The sequence below is a fragment of the Pygocentrus nattereri genome, chromosome 20 (assembly GCF_015220715.1).
Source record: "Pygocentrus nattereri isolate fPygNat1 chromosome 20, fPygNat1.pri, whole genome shotgun sequence".
Lineage (NCBI taxonomy): Eukaryota > Metazoa > Chordata > Actinopteri > Characiformes > Serrasalmidae > Pygocentrus > Pygocentrus nattereri.
In genome coordinates, this window is record NC_051230.1 from 15,428,411 (window position 1) to 15,446,153 (window position 17,743).

General features: G+C 36.2%; 1 protein-coding gene across 18 annotated transcripts in view; it reads left to right on the forward strand.

The window, feature by feature from the left end:
* The window catches only part of LOC108423613 (potassium channel subfamily T member 1-like), a 134,711-nt gene that overhangs the window by 75,297 nt on the left and 41,671 nt on the right, over nucleotides 1-17,743 (forward strand). For all 18 annotated transcript variants that reach the window (XR_005129233.1, XR_005129234.1, XM_037531850.1 and 15 more), the window contains 12 exons: nucleotides 1,362-1,467; nucleotides 1,915-1,995; nucleotides 4,424-4,472; nucleotides 4,651-4,710; nucleotides 5,099-5,173; nucleotides 6,406-6,489; nucleotides 8,300-8,394; nucleotides 8,759-8,939; nucleotides 10,040-10,204; nucleotides 12,221-12,357; nucleotides 16,511-16,574; nucleotides 16,859-16,967. Coding sequence is in view for 16 of the 18 variants with exons in the window: in XM_037531850.1 (XP_037387747.1) it covers nucleotides 1,362-1,467; nucleotides 1,915-1,995; nucleotides 4,424-4,472; nucleotides 4,651-4,710; nucleotides 5,099-5,173; nucleotides 6,406-6,489; nucleotides 8,300-8,394; nucleotides 8,759-8,939; nucleotides 10,040-10,204; nucleotides 12,221-12,357; nucleotides 16,511-16,574; nucleotides 16,859-16,967 (1,206 nt within the window). In the remaining 2 variants the exon portion in view is untranslated. The remainder of the gene's footprint in view (nucleotides 1-1,361; nucleotides 1,468-1,914; nucleotides 1,996-4,423; nucleotides 4,473-4,650; nucleotides 4,711-5,098; nucleotides 5,174-6,405; nucleotides 6,490-8,299; nucleotides 8,395-8,758; nucleotides 8,940-10,039; nucleotides 10,205-12,220; nucleotides 12,358-16,510; nucleotides 16,575-16,858; nucleotides 16,968-17,743) is intronic.

The following is a 17,743-nucleotide window of genomic DNA, read 5'->3' on the forward strand; positions in this document are numbered from 1 at the left end:
AACCCAGTAAGAAAAAGCACTAGCACTGAGTCAGTGCATGTTAAGTACTTTGAAAAAAGGATACTCACCCATGAATACAAGTAAACATATCATTTGTCAGAAGCTGCAGAATAGCAACAGACCGATTTCTCAACTTCTAAATGTTCCTATATGCACCACTGTTCACGTCTAGAAGTAAGGTGTCCCGATTTTTGTTGGCATAGAGGGGTAGGGCAAAGTGTTAGGGCTACGTGGCCCTCCAAATGGAGGTTTTTCAGAGGCACGCTGCACATATAGTGGCAAGATGGCTGCACAAGTGAACAGAGAAACCCACAAATGTAGCTCAGTGTTTTGTCTTTTAAAAAAAATTACAATAACAATTGATTTATCTAAGTTCAATGTTGTTTCATTATACTATAGTTATTTTCTTCATAACAAGTCTATAACGTCGCTAGTAGTATGTCTTGATAGCTAGCTAGCTAAATATCCTGTTCCACCTTATATTTTGATGCTTCAGGTATCAGAACCTCTGCACCATTAAAGGTGGAACTGGTAAATTTGACCAGGAAGCTGGCGAATAGCTGACTTCAGCTTTATAACCCTGAAGAATTAGGGGTGGGCAATAATTCCTTAAAGGCATGTGATCCCATAAACTTAACTTAAGACCAGCAGTGAGATTGCTAAACTTTTCCGTCCTCTGCTAACACTACAGACAGGCAGGATTTCCTACTGATCACAGCTAGTAGCCTGTTAATGAAGTAAATGTTCTTTTTATTTGAAAGTCCCATTTCGTAGGGGAAGATTTCAATCACTACTCCTTGTAATTCAGTTCCAAGGGGCAAACTGACACTCAAAACAAGGGTTAGGGGTAAAAATAAGAGAGACCTTAGTCCTTACCATAAAGTTTTAAGCCCAAGATTCTCCATCAGGCACCACAGAATCAAAGTTTCAAAGAAAATTGTTGATGTGTTGAATAATTTCCCCCACAGTGGCAGCAATCTTAGTTTAAACTCACTACATAACATTGATAGTCAGGTGTAGAATCTCTCCAGGCCCTAGTGGCCATTCCTTCCACAGAATGGAAATCGGCTCTGATTTTTTCACTTAACATAATCAAATAAAATATTTTTTCCCAACTAACTCTTATAAGATTTACTAGAACACAACTGGTTCCCTTGTGTGGACTGTTGCATTGAGCTGCAAGCGAGCATTGAGGATTCCCTGTACATTCTGTGTGCAGAGAGAACATTCTGAACGTTCAGTAAAACCCTACTTCAAACTGCAATATGTTCTTGTTGTCAAGAAATTGGTCAGCTTTTTTAGATATGCAGTTCATTACATGACATTATACAGCAGACTACGCTGTTTATTTTGTCTTGCAGGCCTCAGAATACGCCTTTTCAACCTCTCTTTGAAGCTGTTAACGTGTCTCCTCTACATCATCCGAGTGTCACTGGATGACCCCACCACTCAAGTCACATGTGCGCGGTAAGAGAACATGTATAAGCTATGCTGTCTCTGTTCTTTAAAGCTAAATAGAGTTAGACAGATCAACCTGAATAACACCAACAAACCATTTGAAAGTATCTATTGTCTGATAATAAGTCAGATCAGGCTATGAACTCTCCTGAGGAATAACAATCCATTTCTCTCTTAATAGCAGGCACTAATGCTTACAGGGCAAAGCAACAGTCTGAAGGAATGAAAGAGTGTGTCAATGTAGAAACATACTATGACTAGAACACACACTGCTGGCAACTCTCGAAAGATAAAGGTGCTCTCATGTTGCCATAGAAACCAGAAGTCCCGTTGTATGGCAGTGCTTGTAGGAAACCAGGCTGTTTTTGTGTTCAGACTTTACAATGAAGTAAAAGTTTCAAGTGAAAGGTTTGAGTAAAGGGTTACTGAAGTGTCTGTGTGATATTGTGCTTACAGGAAACACTGCTCAAACGTCACAGATGTGCTCTGCAGTAAAATATGTGCCAACCAGACAGCAGATCCCTCCCAGATCAACTGGTGAGCATCAAGAAACATCTCAATGAAACTCTTTAAACCTTAGATGTCAGTCACATTTATTGTCACTGATGACAAAAGCATGGTATAATACAGTGTTCATTATTTCTCAGTCATAGCTCATTTAAATAAGCTGAGACATTGTGTTGAAAGTACAGATTCTAAAATTTCAATTGATGCAATGTGTTCAAATTTAGCTTTTTTTAGTTTAGCATTGGAGCTACAAGGCTAATGTTGCTAACAAACATTATAAGGCAAAAGTAACCCAAATCATTTTTGTAAATATTTTCCTAAAAACTTGTCAAACTGTACAAACCACATCTAACTGATCTAACTACACCATGTCAGCCATTTTCAACAACAGGGTATGGTGCCAAAATCAGATTTGCGTGAACACACTTCTCCCTCAGGGTCGCGGGGGGGTGCTGGAGCCACTTATTATTATTTCTTATTACTTATGTTCATTAAAACAATGAAAATTAAATGCCAAAAGCACTTTGCTGTTTCATATTAACTTTTTCCAGCCATTATATACACATGCAAATACATATTTTGCACTTAAATTTGAATTATGTCTTAAATAATACACACTCATATGGGAAATGCAATTGTAAATACACAATTTGCTTTTCAAATTTGCATATGCTGCCATATTTTAACCCCTTTAACAAGCCATGGGCCAGCCAGCAGTCCCAGTTTTATTACACACTTCTATAACCTAGGAATAGCTGCATTAGTGTCCCTGTAGTTACTGAATAATATGCCTTTGTATAAAATAAGCCTGAAATGGTAAGGGGTTAATACAGAATGTAAATCAAATGCAAATGTAATTCTTTATATAATAGTGTAATTCATTTTGTGCTTGCATTTAAGTAAGCATATTTGTAAATTACACCTATAGCAAAACAGTAATAACTATAGACTGTAGCCTAGGGGTGTCAAACTCAACCATTCTATAAATCTGTAAGCCAGAGGACTGCATTAAATAACATTGTACTATAATCTGATCTGGCCATTGTCTATTCAAAAAGCCAAAACATCAACATCAAAGTAAAGGTAGTTGTAGGGAAGCATGAAATATTACAAAATAAACTAGATGTAATGTGCATCTCCTGAAGGAACTGCAAGAGTGCTTGAAAAGAGCTGCAAGTGTGTGTGTGTGTGTGTGTGTGTGTGTGTGTGTGTGTGTGTGTGTGTGTGTGTGTGTGCGCGCGCGTGTGTTTGTGTAGGTGAACACCACCTCCTTAGGTATATGTCTGTCTGTGTGTGTCTGTGTGGTGTCTGTGAGAGGGAGAGATGTATGTGTTTGAGGGGGGAGGAGTGGAGAGTCATTCAAATTAACTGTCACTCTGTTATTACGCAGCTCTTAGTGGAGAAGCCTTGTTTGAGTCCGAGGCTTTATTTCACCCTCTGAACAAACAGACAAACAGGGGAAATGTTTACACTATCACTTAACTGGATAGATGGTGTGAGATAAGACCCCTTGAGGATTATTTTGGTGTAATATTGTGTGTATTGAGAAGAAAATGTCTGCGTTATGATGAGTTAAACACAGAGAAAATCTTGAAATAAGTGGATTCTGATTTTGAGAAATTTACATGGGAGTGAATGGGGCAGTTTTCTGTGCCTAGTGCCAAACAAATGCTCATAACTCTAAAGCTATTTGATAAAATTATGAGATATTTTGAGGTTTCAGAAAGGACTCTGCCATTGGAAACTGAAATGGAGTTTCTAGGTGAAAGTTTAAGGATTTTAAAGCAGATTCCCTGCGTGACAGCTGTGTCTGTGAGACTGATTGGCCTGATTTTAATTTTTAAACTTAATTTTATTAAAAACTACCAATCTGATCAACCCCAAAAATAAATAGCACAAGTCACAGCGCCGAGTCCCTCAAAATACAGTTTCAACAGAGTCTGTACATTAAGCGGTTCAGGCTGTATTAATCACAGAATAGTGTGGAAGAAGAATAAGAAGAAGTATGAGAGATAACAATAGAGTGCTTTTTCAAGCACTCTAATAAATACATGAACAGGCTACAGTACACAACATAATGCACATTGCAGGAGGCTACATTACGCTGCATTACGCACATTATGCTGCAGTGCATGCTGGGGACTGTAGTGCAGCACGCTGTGAAACTGGCTAATATTATTAGAAAATGAAAATAAGTTTGTGGGCCAGACTGGATTGTGTTACGGGCCTGGTCTATATCCTGGGCCTTGTATTTGACACACGGGTTATAGAGAAAGGGCTAATAATAACTCAGTCTTTTTGCATTGTTATCTACATAGTTACTGAATATTAAACCTTAGGATGTGGATGTACAAAGAAACTTAAGGGGTTACAATCATAGCTCATTTTCTATCTTAACTGTTCCTGTGTTTGGTTTGGAAAAAACTGCACTCTGTAATATGTTCTGTTTTCTTTTAAGGGAGTTGATATTCTGGGTAAACAGAAAGGTTCCTGTATGGGCGATACAGGTTTGTTGTTATCTAAGTTTTTGTATTGTCTTCATGACTGCCTACATCAAAAATCTATAATTACCTCAGCTTCCACTCACTGATTGTAATTGGTCCCCAGAATACATAAGCTAATTCTTCATTGTCAAACTATGAAAAAAAAATACAGTTTGTTTTTTTCTCCTTCCCTGTGATCTAGGTGATAGTGGCCTTAATTAGCTTCCTGGAAGCAATGCTCTTGACATATCTCAGCTATAAGGTAAGAACTCTACTGTTCTCATTTTCCTCATGGGATTTTTCTATATTGGTCTTAAATGCGGATGGACAGTTGGGCATATACAGCTATAATGGATCATGCCTGGTTCCTCAGCTCACCTTTTCTTCATTGTTGAGTTTTATTTCAGGTTGCAATTGCGTATCAATATCTGTTTTCATCCTTGTTTAATAATAAATACAAAATATTCTCCTCTAGGGGTAAACTGTAATCATTTTTCTTATCAAAGCAACATTAGCATTTCAACATCAGCATAACAATGTTACATAATTGCTATCAAGGGGATCATTAGTGATGGCCTGGTCTCCACTAATGGAATACTGAGAGTCAGCGCCTGGGCTAAATGATTTTGTTAATCTGTGCTCTGTTTCAGGGGAACATTTGGGAACAAATATTCCAAATCTCCTTCATCCTCGAGATGATCAATACAGTGCCATTCATAATTACAGTAAGTGGTTCATATGCTGAAATTCCAATATGTTAGATGAGAGATCGCTACTGACATGAGATCCATAAGAGATCTGCGCTGTATGATCCCAAACCAGTCATGAAAAGAAATTACTAAGGAGATGATGAAATTAATCAAATAACAATTGGAACTAAGTTATGCAGCCAGCGGCAAGTTTGACAGGGAACAAATTAAAGGTTGTACATTCCTTTGGAACAGATGGCAAGTTATTCATTACAAACTCTCTACAGCAGTGGATGTGGTAAACGAATTGAGATGCATTACACTGAACATGTGCTACCTTACACTGTTTGAACGGCTGTACACTTAAACAAAAGGTCTAGTTAGATGTTCTACTGTTTGTTTCTGCTTTCTGCTCCAAGGAAAGTTACACCTGGACCCAAACATCCTACAACTCAAATGCTTATATATTTACCTTTACAACTTAAATGTTAGTCATGTTCAAAATGCAACAAGGTGCTATGGTGTATAAAAGGAATGGAACTAGAAGAACCTGCAGCTTCAGACTTACTTGTGAAGTACACAAGCCAAAAAGTTTCAATAGTTACATTCAAAACCCCCAACCTATCAAAAGCCACCTGTTCACCTGATTCCTTCTCAGTTTTTTTTTTGCTAATACTGGAGAGCAGAGCACAAAAAAATGTAATATGGATATTGAATTTAGTTCAGCCCGTTTTTGGAAGTTGTTTATGCACAGATTCATCTAATGTACAATAGATTTAATGTGAGTAAAGTATTTTATTAAATGGCAAGTAAATACTTTATTGTGCTGATATTTGTTGTGCTACTTTGTAGTCAAAAATAAATGTGTCGCATGACAGTCTCTTCACTAATCATATCTATGTTGATGTATGTATGTTTATTTATTTATATTGGAAAGCTCATCTGGTTCAAACAACATCAAATTACTTGTATTTTGTATTGATTAACTAAACCTTTTGGCAACTGTCAAAATTAGTCCCTCAATCCATGACAATGAACCCTGTTTTCAGCAGAATTTTTCTTATAGAATTATTGCTGGAAACAACGTTTATATTTTATGTCTAGCAGAGAATTGTAGGCTTTTAATCCTGCTTTTTTTACATTATTAAGCAGAAACCATTGTGTTAGGGTGTGCCACACTCTTCTCTACTGCACATTGATAGTAAAGGCACTTTTATGATCAATAAAAGTATGCCAATCATTATATTGAATATTCATTATCTCTGCAGATCTTTTGGCCCCCATGGAGGAACATATTTGTCCCCGTGTTCCTCAACTGCTGGCTTGCCAAGTCTGCACTGGAGAACATGATTGTAAGTAATCCACAACCTCCAGGATTAGTCAACTAACGGAAATATTCAGTTGAACAGCTGGTAGATCAACAATGCTTTTGTCTAATGTCATCTCCATGCTGACCAGTTCAGGAAGCAGTAAATGGAATTTAGTTTTATAATTTGCCAGAAACATGAGAGTGAGTCATCAATGATCAGAATTTGAGAATGCGCCAACATTCTCTCTCCTGGCAGATGGTTGGGTCAAACGGCCAAGGAGAACTTGGCAGGGAGTTTATCCCATTTTGAAACACAGAGCCATGGATACTGGTGAACCACAAAAAACAGATATTAACCATAGAAATTATTCTTTGATGTAACAGTTTGATATAAATTAAATTGTGGAAGTGGTGTTATAAAAGGCTTTGCTGCTAGTTTTATACCATCACAGTTAAAATATATTTAGATGCATAAATAATCAGGGTGAATACAAACAAAAAAAAACACACAGGTCAAGTACTGACCCTTGCAGCACACCACAATCAAGAAGATAAAGCAAACAGCACAGTTGTAGCATTTCTAATATGCATTCATCATCTTAATGATCATAAATTCATCATCTGTGAGCTTAGTTTTCCATTCGATTGTAAAGAAAAGTAGAAAGAGGTGTAGAACATTAGATGCTCTAGAATATATATGTTGGAGTTAGGGTTAGGGTTAGTGAACTGATTAACAGATGAACTGAATTGTATTACATTTATGACATTTACACGCTCTGTGATGTAGTTTACAGTACTTGCATACATTTTTCTTTATAAACTTGAGTATGTTTAAATCAAAGTAATTTTACTCTACTTGAATTTAATTTTAATACAATATTCAGCTTAACTATTGTATTGTTTAATATCTATTATCATTTTTTTTTCAAAATCCCAGTTAGTAATTAACTGGTAGGCTAAAGGATCTGTGTTATATTATTACGGTATTATATGTCTTTATTCAGAAGCTTTTGTTTATATATATTCTATTGTAAGTACCTGTTACCTAGTTAATTAAATTAAACTTAAGTAACTTAATTAAGTTCAGGGCAAAACCCTGAGCACTAGATCTTTTTGTAAGAGTGAATTAATTTCAAGTTAATATTAAATTGATTAAGTTGTAATTCAATAAACAATTTAATTACGTTTGCTTAATTGGTTGTTTTTCTTTATATTTTATCTGTATTTAAGTGAACTGTTACTGCTATAGCAGACGTCTTAACCTGATCAGCCCCTTCCCCCCTCTGTAACAAAAATAACCACCACAAGCTGCATCTGTCTGTCTCTTGCTCACCAGTGGTTTAAACACCAGACAGCATCAAACATCAGGCATAAGACGATTTATTTGTTTTTATGAATGCTTGGAGGACTGTTCTGATACTGTTCTGTCCTCATTACACACATTACAGAGGTATCGGGAGAGAGTGCTGGTTCAAAACATATGATGTTTATGGAGAACCAGAACAAAGATATCATATCAGAATATGCAGTGCATTTATTTATTTTCTTTTAACTGGATTACTAAGTTTTACTTTTCTACACGCCAGTAAATCTGCCCTGGCTAGAGCAGATTTGTTGTGATTCTTAGCTGGACTACTAGCTGATGCTTTGACACAACTTGATGATCGCATTCTCAAAAGGGGCAAGTTCTACTGATTATTGTGATAAGTATCTGTAAGATAAACTGAAGGCCAGAAAGCAGCCATGCACACATGCAACATGCAGGCCTTGGGGTTCTAACTGTTAATTAAGACTGGTCTCTGTAAATGTATTATATCAAGAACACAGTAACCAAGCTGTTTTCTCCCCCACAGAATGATCTACATCGTGCCATCCAGCGCACCCACTCTGCCATGTTCAACCAGGTTCTCATACTCATCTGCACCCTGCTGTGCCTGGTCTTCACTGGGTGAGCTCTTTGATCTGCACTATACTCCATTCCACTCCAACCTGGTCTCTGACATTTCATTATTTGCACTGAATAGGGAGGCGGTGTAGACAGCTGTGCAAATCAATAATGCTAATTCAGTCAAGTCCAATATTATTAGCACACTATTGTTTGTCACAAAGTCATATGAGTTTAGGCATTGGATTCTTACACTGGAGGATACTGACTGTGTGATTTAGATCATAATTTTGCCTCTGATCGATGTTAAATTTTTTTTTTTTTTTTTTTTTTTTTTAAAGGGCCAATATTTTTTTCTGAAGAAAAGTAGAGGGACTTTCCACAAACATTTACATTTATTAACATGTTTTCTAAAATTCTTAAACAGGGCTTGTGGGATTCAGCACCTGGAGCGGGCAGGAAAAAACCTCTCCCTGTTTGACTCTCTCTACTTCTGCATTGTCACGTTCTCCACCGTGGGGTATGGAGATGTCACCCCGAGAATCTGGCCCTCACAGCTATTGGTGGTCATCATGATATGTGTGGCACTTGTGGTACTGCCGTTGCAGGTATGACAAGACAATTTCAGTAAAAAGTTTATAGACCTGTTTGTAGACACTGTCCAATAAAAGTTTCAGGACAGCTTCAAAACTTAACTTTACAGAGAAAGGTAGCTAAGATCATGCTACTTTTTTTTACAAACCTGGAGGAACAACTGACAAAAAGTATGCTTTGTACTTTCAACCATAGACCCATCACTACTGCAGTTATTTCATGAACCTTTCAACTTTTTGTCGTGTATCAATGAACATATGATAATATAGCACTTTTCAATGCAAAGACCACCATGAGTCTTATATAGCACTGATTTAATGGCACCCCTCTTCTCATGCTGGGGCTGAATCTCAAATGGTATGGAATTTAAATACTGGATCCTGCAACCCAACAGGCCATAAAATAGCTAAGTAATGGTCATTTGGGATTCAGCCACATCCATACTTGACAAATAGTGCACTACTTGGTTGTAGAGCTTAGCATTTCTAAACTTCCATAGCTAGCACACTATTTAGGGTGTACAGAGCTGTTTGGTATTTAGCCTGAGTTTGACGTTAGTTCTGAGTGAAACACAGACATTTGAAGCGTTTGAGCCATTCGAATGACATTCTTTAGACTTTTCTATTGCTGTTTTACAGTGAATCATAAGTATTTCAATCTAAGTCTATGATATTAATAATAGAGTTGTTTAACTTGTTAGCTGTCTTTTAGCCTGTCAGCTAGCTGTACTTAATTTGTAAACTACTGTTCATCAGCCTTTGCTTGCAACACTTGGTTTTATCCGGATTGATGAAAATATTGTCCATAACGTTCTGATAATAACCTACTTTTTTGGCATCGGCATTGCCAGGATTCCAGCTCACAATGTCCAAACAATAGAGCAAAACCTTAGACAGTCTGCTATAAAATTGTCAAACCAGTCAGGTACTAATTAAAACCTTTTGTGGGTATTTTTTCAGGGTGTTTAAAAAAAAAAAAAAAAACACAATGAAAATCTGAGTGAAATTTCTGAGTGCTCAGAACATTTCAATTCCATATTATGAAAGAAGGAAGTTCTTTATCTATATTAATCTTTTAAGTATGATCTACTTGATTCTTTTTACTCTTGTACCAGTTTGAGGAGTTAGCGTATCTGTGGATGGAAAGGCAGAAGTCTGGTGGGAACTACAGCAGACATCGTGCTCAGACAGAGAAACATGTGGTTCTCTGTGTCAGCTCCCTCAAGATCGACCTCCTTATGGACTTCCTCAATGAGTTTTATGCTCATCCCAGACTGCAGGTACATCTGTGGAACATCACAATTCATCAATTTTTTTGCATTACTTGTTGCTAATATATGAATTGACTCTTTGCAAAATCAGTCATCTCAAAGTGTTCATTTCTCAGTCAAGGATAATGTCCTGAAAACACGCCAGCAGTGAGAATGACAGTGGCAGGAAATAAGGCAGAATTTTTTGACTATGAAATGGTGGACATGGGATAGTGAGGAATGTATAATCCTTGTCAAATGCTATCCTGATCATCTGGAGGGTGGTGCTGTCTTTGTTTCATTTTTGAAGCTGAAAAAGTGTTGGATTAAACTTTGAGAAAATCTGAACTCACAGTTCAGTGACTAAACGAAAGGGCAGATTTATACTGGTTCTAAAGTAAGCTAAACTTTATCTGCAGTACTGAATTAGCTAAAATCATTTTACTATGATGTCTAACAATAAATAAGACTACAAAACAATAACTTTATTAACAATAACTTCTTAACTTTATTTAGTTAAATTTATAATTTAGACTAATAAAAGTACTGTACAGCACTCACATTTGTGATTTAGGATTTAATTCATCAGTTTTCAAACACATATGTTTGCTAAACATCTTGTAAGGCCAATTTATTTTTAAATGAAAAATGTTTTAAATGTACTCATCTGGGTGCTTCTAAATTGTATGTTTTATGCTACTAGACTATTTAAGTACAATTCTTTAAGTACAAGTGTTAGAGATGCTACCAGGAAAGCTGAGAAGAAAGTTTGTCAGGACTAGCATTAATAATAACGGGACTTTCTAAGAATTTTGCAAATAGTTAGCTGTTGAATCTAGTGTTCTAATATGTAAACAATTAACATATTAGCTAAATGTCCATCTTGAAAAGCTGTGTAAGCCCTTTTATGTTTAACACAACTTCCTGTGTGTTCCTGTATTTCCATGATGAGTGTATATCCCTGACATCACAACGACTCAAAAGCCTGTTACCAGGGTCTGTCATGATACAGGGCTGTGTTACTGCTCAAGGCATAGCTAATTTTCCACATCTGTGAAGGCACTATTTATGCTAAAAGATATGTATACATTTTGGAGCAACATGTGCTGCCTTTTAGACACTGTCTTTTTCAGGGAAATCCTTGCTTATTTCAACATGAGAGCACTTTGAAACATACTGCACGTTACGACAGTATAGCAGAGTAATCTGAGAGTGTGGGTGCTGCCTACCTGCTTGTCTCTTATTCAAAACATGTGGTGCATTGTAAAATACTACAATAAAAACAAAATACTACAATGAAAGCTCCATACGTTGCACAGCTGAAGACTTGAAAAACCCAAGAATGGGAAAAAAAAAAGTTTAGATCCCCTTTCAAAACTGGATTGGTTTGTGTCTTCAGTGCCCAAACGATTATTAAGTGTTGTTAAAAGCAAATATGATGTAACACAGTGATAAACATGCTCCCATCCCACCTTTTTTGGAATGTGTTGCAGGCATCATATTTGGAATGAACATATATTTATAAAAACACAAAGTTCATAAGATAAAACAACAAAGTGTTTTGTACTTTCGTCAAAGTAATACAGGTGAAACATAATTCACTTATAACTGCTTTCTGTTTTTATTAGCATTTCATATACTGTCCCAACTTTTTATAATCAGATTTGTTTTGGTATGATTCCTAAATGTTTAAAAACTCTAAATACACAAATATGATGTATATTATTCTAACTGATTACCACTGATTCTAACCTTGAATCACCACCTTTAGACCCTAAATCATAGAGCCTTTTTACTCACTTATTTTCCATAGTAATTTTTACTTTTAAATAATTTGTTTGTAGCAATAAGAACTATACAACCTGCATTTAAAAGCTTCTGTCTGAAGGCCTTCATTGGTGAAATGAAGATGACTGTAACTGCCAGCAATCTGGACAGTCTCCTAAGTCTAATGTTTATTGTTCTCTTGTGGATATAAGCTAATGGTTTCTGGTTAGTAATGTTGGATCTATGGAAACCGCTGAATATACCTTTTCTTTCTTATAGGATTACTACGTGGTCATTCTCTGCCCCACAGAGATGGACATCCAAGTTCGGCGAGTGCTGCAGATTCCTCTGTGGTCTCAGAGGGTCATCTATCTGCAGGGGTCTGCACTGAAGGACCAGGATTTGATGAGAGCCAAGTAAGTTAGAGTGCTTCATTAGCGTAAGGGTATACGTGGGTGTGCTGAAAGCATTCTGATACGCATTCTGAAGATGATATTATAGTGCTTCAAAAATTTGATTAAAATATGCTGTCATTTGAAATGCAGGGGCCAAAGTACATTTTATTATTGCACTTCTGTTCTGAATTGAAGTTATTTAGTATTCAGTCCAGATTTCACCTGTAAGTTTTGACACTCTAGGTCTTTGAAATGCCTGACAGGCCTCTGCTTGACAGATTGATCTAGCCAGTGAATCACTGTATCTAAAAGGCCATTAAGTGAAGCATGTTAAGTGATGTAAAGTGCTCAGTAGCCTGTCAGGATTAATTCACAATTAACATCTCAGTGAGAAACCTAGGGCCTGAAGTCTCATCATCTGGTCTGTCTCCTTAGGATAACAGCCTGAAATGATTATTTGGTTTATCTTCTAAGAATGAAGGCCTGCAGTTGGTAGATTTTATTGTTTGAAAAGAACATGAGAAGACCATGAAGAAAAAGAACGCGAGTGCTTTAACTTAGAAGGCTTAGTTAGGCAGTTAAGAACATTGTGCTTTATTATATTCTAACAAATAAATTGCTAAATACTAACCTACGTAAAAGAAAGAGACACTAATGCTTGTCCCACTAATGTTTGAGTACTTTTACTTACGTTTTCAGTTAATTGCTGGGGTAATTTTAAGTTTAAGTTAGCAAATCTGGTATTATTGCTGGTTGTTACAACTTTTCTGATGGTAAGTAATAAATGAATAAGGGATGCAGTTTATTCAGATGGTAACAAGAGTGCTTTTTAGGCACTGTATAAAATGATTCTAATATGTTAGACCTGTTCAGATTCACAGGTTTAAAATCTTTTTTATGGAGCCTAAACACTTTGAAGAAATTGTAGATGTGATCAAAATGTTGCAGTGAACTCCAGATGATTGTATAATGACTAAGAAACCTGCATAATCATCAAAACAATTACTAAATTACTCAATTACTAATGTAATTGATACTGATGGCCTTATATACCTTTGATGTCCAAAGAAAAACAAGTATCTCCACAATAGTAATTTTACAGGAGAGGGCAAAAACATTCTTTAGTTAATGTAAAGAGGTTTTATTCCATGTGATCTTGGAGCATTTCTATTCGTCCATACATCATGAAATTTTCACACAACATAAAGGACAGCTAGTGTGATGAAATTTGTAGAAAAATCTAAATCAACCAAAATGGAGATATATGGATTTCTTTGGACGGTGACTATATTAATAATCAATATATGATAAGCAAATATATAATATTTGGAATATTGAATTAAACCATCTAAAAAGGATGGCTGCTAAATGATTAATATAATCATGATGAGTCATTATTTTTTTCTTTTCTGGTAATTTTAAAAGCAGTACATAATTGTATAAGTGGACATGGTAAGCTTTCTTTGCAAGAACCTCTTAGATTCAGTTAGTTTTTCAGCACTGATTTCCTGTGACAACAGCAATGGCTTCATGTTCCAACCCTTGCTCTCATGTTACCTTTGAGACCACTGCTAAAAGTAAAAAATAATGTTTTATCTACGTTGTAGATGTTCTGTAATAAAAAAAACATTAATATGATAACTGATTCCAAACAAGTAGTGGTAATGTTGCTTTTTATGAGCAGCTGAAATGTCAACTGAGGACATGCTCTTTATAAAGTCAGTGTTTCCACTGTTGGTGTGAGAGTAAACTCTTTAGGTGCATCCTGTATGGTTTTCTGACACTCTGGAATATGAAAAGTGTCTCAATAGCTGATAAGTAGCTGCAAATGGATGCTTTGGGCTAGATCCAGAAAGTGTTTGATGTTTGTAATTTTTGGAGAGGCTATTACGTCTCTGCTAAAAGAAGGCCAGTGCAGCTTAAATAGTCACGACCCAGCTTGTTTCTTTTGCATTATTAAACCCCTGCTGTCAAAAAATGTCCTTTTAAAGTTTCGTCACACTGTTGAATGCCAGTTGAATACAATAGGAGGTCTCCAATATCGATCACTGATGACATTTACAGAAAGCCTGACATGATGTATCGATCTCATAAGCTATATCATTCACTGTTTATTCCTCCTCAAATCCAGTTGGCTCTGTCATTCTGTCCCCCAGAGCATAACTGCTTGTTCTACATTTGGGTCTGGAGGCTTAAGGTAAAGTGAATTCATGAAACAACTGCAGTTCTGTCAGTCTAAGGGATTTTGGGCAAAACAATGACCTCTTTTGCAGATCATGAAGAATTACTCAATGTTCCAGATAAAGTTTTCTCTTTTATATGACTGCTGTATGTTTCAGAAAAGCTTCACTGCTCAGCAAAATCCAATACAACTGTCTTTACATCTGCCTTCATCTGCAAGTATAGTGTAAAACTAGACAGCCCTGGATACTGATAGTGGGAAAGAAGAGAGAATAATGTTGGTTATGGTTCTGTCAATACTTTTCAATCACAATCATGCTTAGAGATGTGTCCTGCTCAGGCCATTGGGTTTTTATGGATGCCTGTGTTCTGGCTGGGTGACACTGGTTCCACTGGCCCACAGGAGAAGCCATCATGGTGCGATATTGGCCTTCTCTACTGGACCAACACCTCTAAGGAGCAGGGTTATAAATTATATAAACCCACACACTTGCAGACAGAACACATGTGATCAGATCTGCCTTCAGATATATATATATATAATTTCCAATGGACAGTGCATATTTGTATTGCTGTTGTCAGAGGAAAAACTTGATTCCTAATTTTAACTTTAGTAATCTCAAATTAGTTCAAAGTTAGAGCTGAAAACACATTTTGTTCAGCAGTTATTGCTTAAATGGGCTTCTGCAAGTGGCTTTATAGCAGCGTGGTTAAGTCATTTGCTCTAAAAAGAATATAGCAGTCCTGCCGTTGACCCCTGCTGTAGTTTTAGATGCATATCTCTATGTCACTCTTGCACCATACAAATAATGTAATTTGATCTGCTGTGTTACTCCAGACTTTAACAATGCATTTATTGCAGAAACCCCAATGGCAATGAGAAGAAAAATGCAATACAGCATGCATCCCTATTTGACGGCTTTCTTTTCCCAAATAAAAGCATGTACTGAAAATCTTTTGGTTTAAAGGTTTGAGTGGTGAACCCACAACAAGGGGATATGTTGTGTGCACTTGTGATTGTTCCCCAGGTAGTACTGTCACAAATATTGTACGTATACCAGTGTTATTTTGCACAAAGTAAGCCTAATTAGTCTGTGTTTTCTTTATTGCAAACCAACCAAGAAAACAGTTCATTTGTGTTAAAAAGGTTTTTGAAAAGCTAGATATCCCCACAATTTCGATGGCCAGGGTAGACATTATGAGCAGGTAACAATGCTTTGCTGAAACTTCGTAATTGTTCCTCATCTGAACAAAGAACAGTTTTCAGACTGCTGGTTAATATGGCCAATCAGACTGAGTGATACTGAGGTTGATCAGTGTGATTGCTATTGAATAGAAGGCTGATTAGTACAGAATAATATCTGATCAGCAGAGAACATCTTCACAGAGCCATCACACCCGGACACCACCTGTCCCAGCTCCTTCCCTCAGGTCAGCGCTTCAGCCAGATGAGGATCAAGATATCCAGGCTACAAAGGACCTTCTTCACACAAGCAATCAGTTTCTTGAGCAGTTAAAATACTACACAAACAATATTCCAGCTTCAAACTGTACTTCAAAAGTACTGGTATATATCATCAAACTCAACTCCATCCTCTGGAAATGCCGTCTCAAACCAGTGTTTGTTCTAGCATCTTACTTACCTGCCATATTACCCCACTTATCTGACTGTCACCTCATCGATCCCTTGCTCTGCCACTTTACACCCTTTAACTGCTGCTGCACTCAGCACTTTAACTTTAGGCTCATAATTTGCACATTGTAAGGTTTACAGGTATGACCATATGTGTCTGTGTGAGTGATGGTAGGTATGAATGTTTTATTTTATTTTGTTATATTTTATATGTATTTTATTATATTCAGTACATGTAAATGTCCATTGGGTGCTGTGCACTGTGAGCTTCTGTAACCAAAACCAAATTCCTTGTATGCATAAGCATACCTCGCCAAAAAAAGCTCAATTCTGAATATGATTCTGATTCTGTCCCTTTAGGATGGATGATGCAGAGGCCTGCTTCATTCTCAGCAGCAGAAATGAAGTGGACCGCACTGCAGCTGTAATTAGACTTCATCATATTACCACACACACACACAAACACACACACACTCTCTTACAGTAAAGATCGTTGTTTTCAGTCACTATTGTAATGATTGACTGATCAAAATCAGTTATATTTCCTAAATGTTGGTGATGCACTGAGTTGAAGTTTACTGAAGTAAATCCCAACCTGCATTTATATCGTTTTAATTATACAAAAGAACTTAAACTAACTGTTGTGATTGGGAAAGTTAATTTGCTAAGTAAAAGGTAAAGAAGGATTGTCTCTGTTTTTTTTTCCAGGACCATCAGACTATCCTTAGGGCCTGGGCAGTGAAAGACTTTGCTCCGAATTGTCCTCTCTATGTCCAAATCCTCAAACCCGAAAACAAATTCCATGTCAAGTTTGCCGGTAAGTAATTTTCTCCTCGAAAGTTGTAGACATTTAACATTGACTTTTTTGTGCAACACTTAAAAAAATGCCTCATCATATAAAATGTAATTATGCTTGAAAACAAAGCACTGGAATATAAACACTGTTAAATAATTCACTCTTCACTCTATGCAATCTATATGTGAAAAATAAGCTGCAGAACAGCTCATTTGAAATTAATTGTATTTGTAGGGTAGCAAAAACAAACACATCTACATACATCCTCCTATTAAACCTAAAGCAGTTTAGCTTCACCCATTTACATTGAAGTAATAAATAGCATTTTAGCTGTTACTGGACAATAAGACTGTATCATTATCATGATAAATTACATCACAGTATGCTTTTCTGAGCACACTGTGAATATCATCAGTACTGTTTAATTGGATTTAGTGCAGCACAATATGTGAAATGTTGAATGCAAAATATTTTGTTAATAGTTATTCATAATATTGTTTAAATGTGGAACTACTTTGTCTTTTCTAATTTAATCAGATGTCAGAAAAAATTCAAAATATTAAGTATTCAGACCTTTTTATAAGGTTTATGTTATATATTTAAAGTCAAAATATCAACTGAGATAGGAAAAAGTTAAACATAAAGAATCATCATTTATAGGGTACTTCCTGCTTGGAGCTGTCTGTCCCAAACCCTAAGATAAATTTCATCTTGTAAAAATAATACTTTTTTTCTAATATTGGTTTTTAAACAATCATTTATAATTTCATTTATAATAATTTCTTTGAAAATGTAAT